This window comes from Lissotriton helveticus, chromosome 1_2, assembly GCF_964261635.1.
Source record: "Lissotriton helveticus chromosome 1_2, aLisHel1.1, whole genome shotgun sequence".
NCBI lineage: Eukaryota > Metazoa > Chordata > Amphibia > Caudata > Salamandridae > Lissotriton > Lissotriton helveticus.
The window spans coordinates 84622434-84638490 of NC_136058.1; the positions used below are offsets into that span (position 1 = coordinate 84622434).

The 16057-nt window shown below is 43.1% G+C and overlaps 1 protein-coding gene across 1 annotated transcript in view; it reads right to left on the reverse strand.

Moving 5' to 3' along the window:
• SGIP1 (SH3GL interacting endocytic adaptor 1) overlaps positions 1-16057 on the reverse strand; it is a 1317316-nt gene that overhangs the window by 633177 nt on the left and 668082 nt on the right. Inside the window, exon 10 of the mRNA XM_078668946.1 lies at positions 12561-12656. Within this exon, the coding sequence (XP_078525072.1) occupies positions 12561-12656 (96 nt within the window). The remainder of the gene's footprint in view (positions 1-12560; positions 12657-16057) is intronic.

A 16057-nucleotide genomic window follows, 5' to 3' on the forward strand; every position in this document is an offset into this window, starting at 1 on the left:
GAGGCATCCAAAGTTTATGCAGGGTAAACATCACCAAAGTGGGGGACCTGTTCAAGGAGGGAGAATTCAGAAAATGGGTGCATATATTAGCTGAGGGACATACTCCTTCACCCTTGGTGCGCTACCAGCACTTCAGAATACAGCATGCTTTAAAGGCACTATTAGGGGAATGCCTCAAGGAGCATCTGAAATGCCAGCCCTCTCTCACGTTCACTCGATCTCCCTCCTCAGCAAAACTAGTCTCTTGGATGTATAATATAATACAAGAAAACAGAATATTGCAGCATTCGAAAGCTAGACAGGACTGACAGAGAATTGGGGCATGTAATTGGGGACAAGGAAGCCCAGAACGTTTGCTCAGATATGGCTTACGAGAAACTGCTTTCCGTCACCGTTGCATGGAACCAGAAGCTGACTTTATGCACGTAGCCTGGAGTTGCCCTGGAATACCAGAATACTAGGGGAAAATATTCTACGTAGTAAACAAAATAACTGGGCTTACACTTGTCCTGGACCCGCTCCTCGCTTTCCGGGGTACAACAAGGTAATTAATAAAGAAGTCAGACAGTTAGTGGCGATGGGGCTATTGCTGGCTAAAATGTGTGTTGCGATGCGGTGGGGCAGGGGCCACATCTCAACTATCGAGAAATGGACAAGGCACATGATTTATTGTAAAACCTAATCTGAGGCCTACAGCAAACTCCTATCTCTGCAGGCCAAGGGTGTATTGAAGTATACTCCAACAATATAATGTATTGGGGCAGATTCATAGATGACTGTTTAATGATTTGGACGGGTTCAGAGCAGTCACTAGAAGGATTTTTTTGAATACCTAAATAGCAACAATATGAACATCAGGTTCACCACCAACCACAGTACAACTCAAATGACCTTTTTAGATGTTGAATTATATGCTAATAAGGGTTGCATTGAAAGTCGCATGTATCGTAAACCAACCTCTTGTAACACGTTTTGCATGCGAAGAGTGCCCACCCATCACACCAGGTGAAAGCGATTCCAGTTGGTGAGATGTTGAGGGCAAGACAAAATTGCAGTGAAGAGAAGCAATTTAAGGAATGCATAAATGACATTGAGAACAGATTTTTACGTAGAGATTATGATAAGCGGAGCGTTAATCAGGCAAAAAGAAGGGTAATGAGGATTGAACGCAGCTCAACCCTAAAATGAGCGGACAAAAAGGTAAAAGATTAGCAACCTATCAGGTTGATCACAAATTATACCCCAGTGGGTAATGTTCTATTACAGAGCATGAATAAGCATTGGAAGGTATTGAAGTTGGAAAAAACTTTGGATAAATATGTGGGAGCACGACCGCAGATAACATTTAGAAGGGGGCAGACGTTGGGAACTCTGTTGAGCCCCAAGTTACCCTCGGTCGGAGCAACCTAAGACATGGCTGCCTGAGCACTCACAGGTTTTTTTTTAAAATGTGGCCATTGTGGCATGTGGAGGTGTGCCAAGGACAAGACTAAGAATTTTCAAATCAATGGTGGCAAAGTTTATGATATAAGAATGAACATCACATGCAGTACTAAGTATGTCATCAATATCATTGAGTGTAAATGTATGCAAATCTATGTAGGAAGCACAATTTGCATGTTAAAAGAGGATGGGTTAACATTTAAGAGCAGTAAAAAATAACAAAGTGAGATACCAAATCGCAGAACATATACATAATTGTAGCATGCAGGACCAAATTCTACGGTATTGAACATGTGTACACTGACCCACGAGATGGGAATAGGGAATTAAGATTAGGAAGGCAGGAGGCGAGGTGGATCATGCGTCTTAGGGCCGTAGAAGACGGCCTAAATTTTGATCAGGAGCTACAATATTTTCGTGGCAACTAATTGATGGATCTGCATGGCACAAAATGAGGAGCAAGTATATCATTATTTAGGCGGAGCGAGTAGCTCTTGATCTGATGAGTATTTTTAACGCAGATGCTCTAGTTATAAGCTAGATGTATGAGGCAAAGGAATAGACTGCATGATGTGAGTAATAGAGGCACATGGAGTGACCAATTAGCATGAGGGATGGAGATTAGGCTCTGGAAATGCAAATTTGATGGAGTAGACTTTATGATTATGGAGAAAGATATTCATATTATATGATACAGAAAATTGTGGTTGTGTCAATCACTGGGAAGTTCATACGAATTAGGAAAAAGGCGGCGTAGTGCTCAACGTCTTTATAATTTGAACTAAGATCCTCAGAAGGAATATATATAACTATGGTGAAATAAAATAGAACTAGTCCAAGATAGCGGAATATAAACTTGCGATTTTGAACCATATGTGGCAAAACTTTATTGGTCTTCAATTTTAAACAAGGTGCTGGTGGAATGTTGTCATGCGATATATTAACTATGATAAGTTTTTTTTTGTATGATTGGTCATATGAAGCGATTAAGGAGTTGAAATGTCATCAGGATGTATCGGAGCACAACATTTTTTACCAATCAAATATGGCGGACATACGTTGCTCTCAGTAGTCCGCTTTCTATGTCCACGCATAGATGACGCATTTAGGAGTATGGAGGACGAGGAATTGAGTCGCCTGTACTCGGGTGAACTGAGGAATACGTGAGGAGGTAAGCGAGGGAGAATTTGGGTTGGTTTATCCAAATTGGAGGTTCACTCGGAGGAGTAATGGTAATGTATGTTTTAATTTGACAGTGGGAGATCCTAATAGAAAAGCGGGCGGGCGGCGGCGGTTGTTTTGAGAAGTGGAGCAAGATCGGCAGACTTCTGGTAGGTGATATTTAGCTAATGGTTCTTTGAGGGTTATAACTGCACAACACAGGATTGAGACTCAATGGGATTTCCTATTTAAATTGCAGAAAGATTGAGAGCATTTGGCATCTTGAGTTATTAAGAAACTACGACAGAAGCACTTATTTGTATACCGCCCGCAGTTTATAAAGTTGTACGGTAAGATGGGCCACAAATCTGCAGTAATGCATTATTGGGCTATGGAAAAGAAAGGGCGCAGGTTTAAAATGAGCACAGATAAGCATGTGTTTTCATTTGCATTGTAGAAACGAACACGGGTGCTGTTTAGTGGTCGAGGAAACCTTCAAAACAAAGTATTAAATGAAAAGAAAGTCGATTCAACTAAGGAGGTAGGGAATCGTCCAGTGAATCTTTTAATTACTGATCAAATGCGCTATGATTTTAACCTTGCCTTGTCTGTCAGGAGGTAACTGTTCTTTCAAATGAATTTCGTTTTTACATTAGGTACCAAGGAATTAATATGAGGATTGAGGTAACTACATGTTGAATGTAGTCTAATGCTCATTTGCATTTTGCACTTGGGGAATGTAATTTTAAAATGACACAGTGGTCTCAGCTGGTATGATTTTATTATACTTCGGTCACCAACACCTCATATAGCTGTGGTTTAGCCATTGCTAGACAATGTTTTTTTTTAATGCTGTGCGTGAATATTACAAATCAAAAATGTATTATGTGGCAATATATATTTTTTCTAAACAATTGAATCCCAAGAATATACGATGCTAAATGTATTTCACTAGCCATGTACGGAGCTGAATTGTGGGGTTTTAAAAATGTAAAGGCCTTGCAGGTGGCTGAGGATAAGTTTCTGAAATCTATCTTATCCGTTCCCCAGTCAACCCCTAGTTACATTGCTCATCAAGAGTGTGGAGTAGAATATTTAGAAGATCGTATAGCCATAGCTCCGCTATTAAAATGGATCTCAATCTGGCTGAACCCTGAATTAGAGCTAAACCATGAGATTCTCAGGGACTGCTTAGCCCTTGAGCATGGTATACCATCCCCTGGCTGAACTGTGTTAAAAATCTAGCAGTTAAACTGGGTCGCCCGGAACTGTTCGAGCAGCCAAACAAATTGTTGAAGGGGGATGTGAAATGGGTGAAAGACACACAAGTTGATGGCAGGTCTGGCCAGAGAAGATAAGGAGCTGTGTAAACCAACAGTAAGGGATCACCAGCTGTTAATAACCTCAAGTGAAATAGAACCCTATCTAAGAATTGTTAATAATATTAATCACCGATTTTTACTGACTAAGTTCAGATTGAACAAATTCATCTCCTCCTTACATAACGCCCAGGTTGGACCAAGGAGAGGGATTTGGAGATTTGTTCTTGCGATGGTTTCTTCATTATGGACACTGTGCACTTTATTTTTTTCTGTGAACATCTTCGCCCAATTCGTAAAAGGTTCATTATTCCTCTTATCATAGACAAGGGCTTTAGACAAATTAAACCTGCCCTTCTGTATCTACAGCTGTTGTTTAATACCTGGGAGATTTTTAATATAGCGAATTTCTTGACAATAGCCTTGAGACTTAGAAGGAAAATCAAGTGGACCCAGTGTATATAGCGGAGTAACAAATTAATTTCTTCTGAGCGCTTTCTCTTCTTTTTAAAACCTGTATTTGTGTTTTAATGGTTTTAAAATGGAAACCTATCTCGCTAGTGTATATTCTTAAAACACGATAATGTACAGTATGGATTGCTAATTTGCACAAATCTCTTTTGTATTAATTGTGGTCTTGACTTTTGATGTTTAGTACACTTTTATGGTTTTTGCAATGAACCGAATAAAGTATCTCTGACTGACTGACTGAATCACAAGGTGTTAATAATGGACGAATATTGTGCATGTATCACAGAGTGTCATAACATGTGAAAGCACAGGGTTGTTGGCAACGAGGGGGCTCTGCACTAACGCATGTCGCGCTTGGGACATGAATGTTATGGTAAACGCGCTTCTTGAATCATTTCCAGCCATGATGAAACCGTTTGGTTTTTGAGCCTCGGCGAAACGCGTTGGCATGACCAAAGGGATTGGAATTTGGAAGAATAAAAAGAAGGAAAAAATCTTCAAGAGCCCAATGGACTGTCCTATGTTTTTTTCCACAAAGTGTATTACTGTTATGATAAGTGGTGTGCTGCGATCATTTTTATAAACCGTATGCAACCTTAGGATTGTATAGTGAGAAGTAGGGTGTTCTCTTCTCCCATTGACATTGCAAGCACCCAAGGGAACTACAATTCTTTAATACATTTGTGAATGTATTACTACATGAGCGCCAGTATTCTCCCATACAGCCAAAGATTTGAAATAGTATACTCCAACAATACCTGGTGGGTAAAGAAACTGGAGAACCTGAGGGTGCAGGAGACAGTGAAGAGACTATGAATCATGAAGGGAGCGAGGATGGGGTCGCACCCTAGATTGATTGGGAGAATGTTGGGGATGTACCCCACATAACCATGTGTAACCTTACGGAGTTTCATGCAGTATTATGTATGAATAAGTCTCTCTCAATGTAATTTTAAATAACCAGATAAGATGCTCATAGTAATAAGAATTTGTACTGTACCCCAGTATTGACAATGCATAATTGTATTTGTGTAGTGTTAACTAAAAATAAAGAAAGAAAAGAAAAAAAAGAAAGGCACCTCTTGTACCAATACCTGTTAAATTAATTTCATGATAAACGTCAGCTTGGGGGATAAAGAGCTTAATAATCTCTAACCAGTGGTAATTTTTTTTAAAACTGCAACAGTATTTCATATTCCTGTTTTAGCTGGGAAACATTGTAAACAGTAGCCTGGAAAAAATAGTGGCACTGCCTTGAAGATATGAAGTTTGTTATTTTGTGAAAATTCCATTAGACAGAGGAGGCCCAAACTATTAGCACTGCTCCAAGAGCTGGGACATAGGCAACCTTCCTCATTTCTTCATACAACTGAAATAGAAATTACCAGGGTTCGAAATTCAGCTCTTTAAAAACACAGACTCGGGATTTTTATACAACCAAATAAACATAGAAACTGCAGCATCTAGAAATAGATTGGAGAAGAGAGCAAAACCAATCTAAAACTCTTGTACCTGAATCAAGTTGCCCACACTAACCAGCCATAGTAAAGAAAGTGGACAGTTCACTGCTTTATACTCCTGATAGGCCACATTCCAAATATATTGGCTATGAAATTATTTAGATCCCAGGATATAATATAATACGCTGTAAATTAATCTAGATTTTTGTTTCTTTTTTTGGTATTTAATTGCAAATTCTGCCGAGTCCTCCAAATCATTTTATCAACTCTGGTAAATTCATATTTTCCAGCACCCTCATCTCCTGTTTTTAACCTTCTAATTAGATTTGCAAAGTAGGTAAGTAAATTCATGTGTCTCCTTTTCAGAATGATTAACCAGGGGTTACAGGTTTGAATCTCGAGACGTCTGTCCGCCTTCTAAGTCTGATAAGAGTGCCATTCCGTTCGGTAATATAATCTTTTAGTAGAGCATTAGGATGCGATGAATCAGCAGTCAATAAAATGTCCATTATTATTAGCTTTCATTACCTGCAGCCTCCTTTCTACCTTGCACGCTAACATTTGCCGTCTCTGCTACATCCTCTTCCTTAGGTATCCACTGTTTGTATTCAGCACATGTATCCTCCAAGGTTGTAAATTGCAGTGACACCTCTCGTGTTGGTGTCAAAACTTCAATTCAGTGTTGGCAATCTGACAGCTGTGACTCTGACAGCACTTTTCTTATTGAACGCTCATGATTTTAGTTTTAACGGTGCGCATTAGGAATGGAGGGGGAGGCGGAAAGGCTCGGACAGTGGAGTGCAGGGGTAACGCGTTTCCTCTTGCGGGAGAGAGCAGCAACGCGCGATAATTGCCAACACATGTTGCCACTGCTCGCTCCCACAAGGGAATCGCCAAACGTGCACGCGTTGCCATTGAAAGCAATGCAACGCGTGCACGTTTTGGGGCCAAAAGCGAATCCATTTCAAGAAGTCTCATCCTATGCAGCGCATGCGCGCTGCATAGGCGAGACCTTAAAAATGACTTGGACGACTAAAGCATGCATGCAGCTCACTAAAAGTACCAGGCACTAGACTATGGAATAATCTGAACCCCATGTTGAGAACAGAACCCACCCTCTTGAGTTAACTTCTTTAAACAGAATTTGTCAGGTTGACCGAGTGATCAAGTAAGAAATAGGTTCTGCACATTTATCTCATTGGATTTTCGACTTTCTGACAACCTGGTTTTGGATTTGTACTGCCAGTGAGTCTCACTGCTAGAGTCTCACTCTAGGTAAATTCTGTGCAAATGGAATGAGAGTGCTGAACTCCAGGGTTTGCCTTTCACGATAAAGTTGCTGCTGTGCAGCCAAGGCAAGAGGCTTTGTGCTGGTTACACAAAACCAAGTGAGCACACATGTGTGCAGTCTAATCAGTGGCGGAGCAAGGGGGTGTGGTGGGTGCGGGCCGCCCCGGGTGTCATCACTGAGGGGGGGTAACAAAATGGCCAACATATGTGTTTTAAACACATATTTTTGCCATTTTATCAAGCTGGGGGTGACTAGAAATTTTCCGCACCGGATACCACCTGACCTTGCTACGCCACCGAGGCTAATCATGTGAGACTACAGTCTATATCAGCCCAGTATCCTCATACAGGTAGTCTTGACAGAAGGGACCCTTCGTGGATTGGTACTGACCTTGTGTCTGCCTTTTAATATGAGAGGGTGTTCAAAGGGTAGTTCTGTAGTGCTTTACTGTAAAGCCAGTGTGCTCTCTGCAATATACCTTATGGACAAAATCTGTGCCACCGCACACCTTCACCATATTTAAGACTAGAGATTTACGTTAGGTATCAATTGGAGAATAAACTTGTACACCGAGTGCTGTCTCTTTGGAGATAGCTGTACTCCTTATGGCACTTAAAGAATGTGTAAAGCTGGGGCTTGAATTTTGATGCTGAAAGGATGTCACTCGGGTTTCGAGTGTGCCCACTGTGCGAGTTCTTAACTGCTAATCTGTTTTTTAAGAAACTGTGTGTGTTCTTAGATTGCCGCTATACATTTCACTGTCACACTCTCCTGGGTAAAGATCACGTAACGCTACAACCCGCGGTGTCCGTCTAAGAGCGGGCCCGCCTCCACTGGGTTAGAGTTCTAGCTGCTCACCTTCCAAACTCCTAAAAAAACATGCTGGCGCGAGCGCGGAGCGGACGCGCGCTAAAGGCAAGCCCGTCTGCGCCCGTAACGTGCCCAGGGCCTGGACCCCTGGTCGTTTTGGGCCCCTAAGATACTCCAGAGAGACTATGCTGAAGCTCTGGGGGAGCCCCGCAGAGACTGCGCCATTTTTAATGTAGACGGTGAGAGGGGAATCCTTTTTTGCACACGCTGTGACTATCGCGTTGATGGGAAGACTCGTATGACCAGCTGGAAGAAGGGCGGGGAAGCCTGTCGGACGGCAGGGGGAAGCTTGGACGGTCTCTGGCCTCATGACAATACCTCCCCCATCCTTTATGACCAAGGGCCGGTGGCTATCTTAGCAAATAGGCTTTTGTGCATTCTTTTGAATACATGTTCTGTAGTGAAACACAAATATGAGTTGGAAATACTACTGAGCGCATGATCCAGATATGGTTTTTGTAACTGAAACCTGGACGGACATAACCGCAATCCCCGACTGGAACGTGGCTTTGCCATCTGGCTATGCATTTCTGAACCAAGATAGACCAGGCAGTAGAGGGGGCGGTATAGCCATTATTTACAAGGAGGCCCTGATGGTTTAGGCCCTGAAGGTTTAGGTGGAAGCAGTGGCTGATCTCTAGGCCGAAGCAATGCAATTTTGTGTTAGGCTCAAGGACGTGACTGTATTTTATGGCCTATTGGTCTATCGACCGCCGGGCCCTAGAGCTGCTTTCCCACCGGCTCTCATGTCCTATATGGAATCCTGTACTGATTGCCAATTTTTTACAATATTAGGTGATTTTAATTACCATCTGGAGCTGGGTACTAACTCGGAGACGGGTAGACTTTTAGATACAATGGAAGCGTACGGTTTGCGTCAGTTAGTGTCTGAACCCACACACCAAGTGGGCCATATTTTAGATTATTTCCAGACATCTCATTGGGCCGGGTAGAGGGCACTTCGCTGGACGGACCATAAGACAGTGTTTTTTGTGGTTTGGGCCAAGGCGACCGGGAGGTGCTCTCCTCACAAAGCCACTACGGTCACGTTTCAGCGATGTAATAATAAAACAAGCAAAGGCTTAGAGGCTGCTCTTGACCACTCCCCTCCAATTTTAGATAATGAGGTGGCTGCCACCCAGTTCAACTAATGGATCCGAAGAGCGGTCAATTGTGTTGCTCCTGAGCACACCACCACAGCAATTTGGGGACACCGTGGTATGGCCCTGAACTTAAAGGATTGAAGGTTGAATGTAGAAGGTTTGAGCGTCTTTGGAGAGTGGACTACAGTAGGAGTAGCAAAGATGCCTACAATGGGCCCTGGAATAAAAATAAAGAGGCCATTCTGGCTACAAAGAGAGCGTATTTTACCTCGAAAATCCAGGAAGCTGGTAATTCCGCAAAAGAGCTGTTCAAATCTGTGTCTTTTTTAGCGAAACCCCAGCAGGGCAGCCTGTTTAAACCCGACCAGGTTTTCTGTAATCAGCTGGCGGTTTTCTTCCAGAACAAAGTGCAAACAATATATGATGACCTGACTAACTCAAACACTTTCTTTGGTACACATCAACTCTCCCAGGGGGAGGAGACAGTGCCATGTAAATTGACATGTTTTGACCCCTTATCGTAAGTGGTGGTAATAGACATTTTAAAATCTATTAAATCTGGTTCATCCAGTGCCCCCTGTCTCCTGGCCGTCATGCATCTGGCGAAGGAGAGAATTAGTGAAACCTTACTTCTTTGATGAATTAGGTCCTGGTATCTGGGATCTACCCGGCAGCCTGGAAAACAGCCAGTATCAGGCTGATCTTGAAGAAAGCTACATTGGACCTCACTGAATACAAAAATTATCGGCCTGTCATTAGTAGCCAAGGTCCTTGAAAAATCGATCAATAAAACATTAACTCAATACTTGGATAGTAACAAGCTATTGGATCCATCCCAGCACTGCTTTCGTCCACGACACTCCATAGAATCTGCCCTGATCGCTGCAGCTGAGGGGATCCGAACTGTAGTGGATTGGGGAGTTGGGAGGGGGGGAGGGGGAGGGCAATCCTTGTTCTCCCAGATTTGTCGGCCGCATTCGACACCGTGAATCACACGGTGTTGGTGCGGCGACTACAGAAGATAGGAATCAGTGAACGGGCTTCGGCCCTCCTTTCCTAGTTTCTAGATAATAGGAAACAAAGCCTGAACTGGGAGGGCCTACAATCGGACAGCTTTAATCTGCCTTGCGATGTGCCGCAAGGTTCAGCTTTGTCCCCAACACTGTTTAATGTTTATGTGAAGCCGCTGGCCAGGCCGTTGAGGAAACACGGCTTTACCATTGTGTCGTACGCGGACGACTCGCAACTGGTGATATCTGTCTCAGAGACGCCAGAGTTAACAGCGGCAAGATTCCATGCCTGTCTGAAGGATTTCATGGAGTGGATGAGTCTGAGTTTCCTCAAAATTAGTACGGAGAAAACAGAATTGATTGAATTTGGGAACGGATCACCAATCTGGAGCAACCTGTGGTGGCCGCAGGAGGCGGGGGAATGTCCTTTACTTGTAAAGTAGTAGAGGAATCTTGGGGTCATTTTGGACGATAAACTGAACATGTCAGCTCAGTTGAATAGCCGAACATTGGCTAGCTTTTTCCTACATAAGACCCTGCGTAAAATGTTCTCTTTCATTCCCCGGGCACTTCAGAAGACGGTAATGGCCGCCCTTTTTATGTCCAGATTGGATTATTGCAATGCGATGTTCCTGGGCATCGATAAGCATCAAATTAGCAAACTTCAATCACTGCAGAACGCTGTAGTACGAGTGATTCTAAAGCTTTCGAAGGGCCAACCCACCACTCAGGGCAGAAGGGCACTAAACTGGCTTTCTGTCCAGCAGAGAATCGAGTATAAGGCACTCTGCCAGGTGCACAAGGCACGATATGGCGGTGGCTCTGAGGACTGTCAGGATAGGATTAGGCTCTATACCCCCTCGCGAGACCTACGGTCTGCCAATCTTGGCATGATCTGTATCCCAAGTTATAGACGGGCCAGATGGGGGGGCCGCGCACTCTCTAGTTGTGCGGCCCAACTATGGAACAAACTGCCGGTGGCCTTGAGACTTCAGCCGAATTTCTCATCTTTCAGGAAAACCCTGAAATCCTGGCTGTTTAATTCAGAGTAGCTTTCAGTACATCATTCCGCTCCACTTACACACACCTGCGCCAAGATGCCTTGCCATTCAAGCGCTTAACAAGTATTTTTAACATTATCATATTTCTAACTGCTAATTAACTTGTCAAATTGCACCCGACCAGGGCAAGCCCACAGAAACAGAGGAAGGATACACTGCAATGGCAGCAGTGTAAAAAATAGAAAAGGGACTCATGTCCACATTGCAATGCTTTATTGAATACATATACATAAAGCGTGGGTCAGAAAGACAAGGTAATATCATGGAGAGAACGTCATCAGAAGATGTTATTAACGCCAGCCTTGAGTTTAAATGCCATTCTTCTATTTTTATAATTATGGTGACAGCCAGTAGGCTGGACCTATAGGTTCCCTATTATAATGTGTCTATACATGTGTGTAGGAGTACGATGATTGATAGTTAAGGATTGCTGGGGTGCCAACTATTCTGCGGTTCACCAAAGGTATTTCTGACTGCCTATTTGTAAAGTAATTAATAATATGTAGGCGAGTGTGATAAAGTACTTTTCCTAGTTATAAAACAATTACTGATTAGACAATGTTTGTGATTGTTATTGTATACCAGCTAGCCCACACCACCACCCCTGAGTAGGCCTTGGACTCCTCTGCTTCGCTACCAAGAGAGAGTCAAGTGCTACAATGAGGTACTAAGTTCCTAGTAAAGTGAAGTTTGAGGACTAATGACTTGTGAAGGACTCTCACTCTTTACAACTAATAACTCAATTTCTTTACCTTCGCCGATCTGTTATAAAGAATATTGATTGGAGTTACTCCTTCACAGACAGTAAAGTATGAACTACGTCCTCCTATTGCTAAGCATGATCCTTTCCTACACCGAAGTAACCACAAAGTGACATTGTAGAACAACACACAAAATAAATCAATGAATCAGGTCAACACTTTCAGTTCAGCTATCAAGTCAGTCCCATAACATGAAATATCGCACCATGCTAGGGTAACTTCCTAGGTCAGATCTTCCTATCTACTGCATTGAAAGTGGCTGAAACACTGCATCCCTCACACAATGGAAATTCAGGAGGTCAGATGAGTACACTCAGATGACAGTCCCTACGCTCAACACCCATAACGTAGCGATATATATTCATTTTTTTGCTTTCTATACAGTGCAAACGTGGCCCAAGGGAATTAAAGTTCCTGAGACCAAATGCTTTTCCACAAGCTGCAAATATCATTGAAATCAAAATCTTATTAAGCAATTTTCCACCTAGTACCATGCACAAAAACATTTGCAGACATCACATTTAAATATACATATATTAGTTCCAGGACTAGAATGCAGGAGTGCTGTTAGAATAGTCAAACTAAATACTCAAACTCAAGAGCTACTTACTTCCAGCTGGAAAAGGTCGCGATGTTATCGTTGGAGACTCTATGCTAGAGTTAATTGATTCAACAAGACCCCATATTTCAGGTTCACCTAAAGAAACTGAAAACAAAATATTGATTGAGTTATACTTCATTAATTTGATTCCACTGCTTATCAATATCTTGATCCTTTAAAAAAAAATGTAAACTGGTTCGAAGATGCAAAATTTTAAACAAGTAAATGTAAAATTAGGCTCTTATTTCATAAATATTACAAAAAACATAATGCATATTCCTCCCTTTACTACCCAGTTCCTCAATTAGGTTAAATAGTTGTGTAATTTTTTCCTAGTTTGTCAGTCCTTCTACTGCTTGTAGTATAGTCACCATTCATTCCACAACTAGATAAAAAACGTATGGGCATCCTACATTTTGTGGAGTACTGCATGGCTATCAGACTTTTGGAATCAAATGAACAAAGTTACTTACCTTCAGTATTGCTTTTTCTACTGGACACTCCAACTGCAGATTCCTCATCTTAAAATACTCCGCAGGACAAGACTGGATCAAGAATCTTTTGAAACCAATGCTCCTGCGTTGAATCAGAAAGAGGAGCTGCATACAAGTGTCCCTGCAGCATGCTGATGTCAAGCACATTGTTATAAATTTCGGTACCACTGTGCAGATTCCTAACTTGGGCCCTTATTAGATGGAGGCCATTTCATAGAACAGGGAGATGGGAGGGCAGTGAGGAATCTGCAGTTAGAGTATCCATCAGAGAGCAATATTGAAGGTAAGTAGCTTGCTTTTCCGATGGATACCATTAACTGCAAATTCCTCTAGTTAGAATATATACCACAGCAGTAACTTCTAAAGTAGAATCTTTGGAGAGAACCAAAACATCTTGCAGGACCGAGCAGATGAAATACCCTTCCCAACAAACCTGGCTGTAGCGACAGTAGTGCTTTGAGAATGTGCACTGGTAGTAGTCTTGGCCCTGGTGAAGTTGGCTCTCTCGACCTTGCAGGGGCCGCTTCTTGGCCAGTAAATAGAAAATCTTGATGAAGAGGCCAATCGCCTCAGGAGGGTACTCTTCTGCACAGTTCCCACTTCCTTTGCTCCAAAAAAAACACAAAAAAGGGTTCCTTGGTGCTATCAATAATAAAGCTTTATGCCCTTTTGGGGTCCAGTCAATGAAGTCTTTCCTTTCCTGGGTTAGGGAAGCAAAGAAGGCTGGTAGAGTTATGGCATTGCCTAACGTGGAAAGGAGGCACATTTGGGAAGAATGACCGCCATAGCTCCAATTTGTCTTGGTGGGCCCAGTCACTCCAAATCTCTTTTCAGAACTTGGGGAAGGATAGGCAATGGTAGGAAGGTGTACAGAAGTGTTCCAATCTAGCCGTAATGAAGCTACTAGTGAGTGTTCTCACAGAAACTCCGACACGCAAAACCTTTGGCAATGTGAGTTTTTGGCATGGGGAAAAGGCCAATCCAGGATTGTTCCCACTGTTGGAAGTTGCTCTGTGCCACCTTGGGGTATAGACACTATTTGTGCCTGACATGCAAGTCAGTATGCATAGCTGGCATTCAAGGATCCTGACAATAGTTCAAAACTAGGGAAAGGCCCTGATGCTTCAAACAGTTCTAGAAGTGCAGAGCCTTCTGACATAGGACCCCAATCCGCCCTATTTGTTGCAATAACACATGGCAGTGGGGTTATTTCTGAGAACCTGCATCAGCTTCTCCCTGATGGACAACAGGAACGCCTTTCAAATCACGATTAGCCATCAACTCTAGACTGATATTGAGTTAGGCTTCTGTTTGTGACCAAAGTCTTCTGAACACCACCTCCCATAAATGAACTCCCCATTCCAGTAGTAACACAACCGTCACCATTTTTAGCTCTGGGTGGACCAACTGCATTCAAGCAGACATCAGTGCAAACTGTGAGCAGGCTCTTCAGAAATCGGGATGGTATTGAATAGATTTTCTCAGTGTTGGGCCCACTGGGACTTGAGATTCCACTGCAAAGCCCACGTGTCACCTGGCATAGTTGACCAGGAGGATGAAGGAGACTCCGAGCCGAAGGATTTACAGAAATGCTCCTGGACTGGTTATGGTGGAGGGAAGATCTTAAACTGCAGTGTTTCCAAGATCGCTCTAACAAACACCAATCTCTGCGAAGGAATCCGATGCAACTTTGACTCATTGATTGTGAACCCCAACAAAATCAAGCGGTTAGCCGTGACCTTTAGGTGGTCTACAAATTACTATGGCAAGCCTGCCTTCAACAGTCAATATGCATGCTAGAGGAAAATTGCTATCCCCAATCTTTGGTCTATCGCAACCACCACCATCACTTTCCTGAACACCCGAGGGGAGTTGGCAAGGCCGAAAGGAAGCACTGCACACTGAAAGTGCTCCTGGCTGACTTTCAACCATGGGCAGTGTCTGTGGGACTGCAAGATTGGTACATGAAAACACATGCCCTGCAGATGCATGGACATCACCCAGTCTCCCAAGTCCAGAGCAGCAGGGATCTGGGCAAGCGCGAGCACTTTGAATTTGTCTTCCGCAAGAAAATCTAAATCCTCTCCTCTTTCGCAGTCACATCTCCCCATCCCCACAGTAGCACATGAGGAGAGCAACACTTGCATCTCCTGTAATAGGATACAGAGATGGTCATCCTAAAGGTAGTCAGATGTGTGTTGGGTGGAGGGGTTGAATTTTGTGAAGAAAGAGAGGGGGAAAAGCCATGCTGAACTATTTGTATGGCCCATCTGTCGGACCAGAAGGAAGGAAATACTGAATCCTGCCCCCATGGGATGGGTGTGTGCCGCTAAGGGTACACTTAAGTGGCTTGTTGCCTGTTACCACAGGAGAACAGAGTTGAGAGGACTGATGACCCTGCTGGCCTGCCAGACCCACATCCCCGGCCTCAAAAGTACTAGGGTGACTGCTGCAGTGGTTAGAGACATTATCGCTCTTTATATACCAGTCCCCTAGAGTAGCCTTTGGATAGTGTGGTCAAAAGGCCCACTCTGGCATTCCTGTTCCTGGGCTCAAGTTCTTAAAAAGCTTCAGGCCAAATCCGCATTTTCACCATAAAGACGTGAGCCATCAAGTAACTTATTATTGAGCAAGGCTTTTATATTTCCAGAAAACCCTGTAGAATTCATCCATGCATGATGCCAAGAATAACAGCAATGCTGGGCCGACTGCCTAACCCATGCAATCAGCAGTATCAAGGCCATCAAATCACTTATTTGCCAGATCCTGACGATCACAAACAAATGCATTAGAGAGACTATAAGGTCTTCCATGACCACTGGCAAGATCTCATTTGCCATGTTCCAAAGGCCATGCATGTAGTAACTCAAAAAGCAGACTGCACTGACTGATCTCAAAGTCAAAGTATCCAAGAACAATTATTTTCCCAGATTCTCAATTCTCTTGGACTCCTCATCCGGAGGCGTAGTGGGGAATGAATTGTATTTTAAAGGGGCTGGTTGCAGCCTGAAC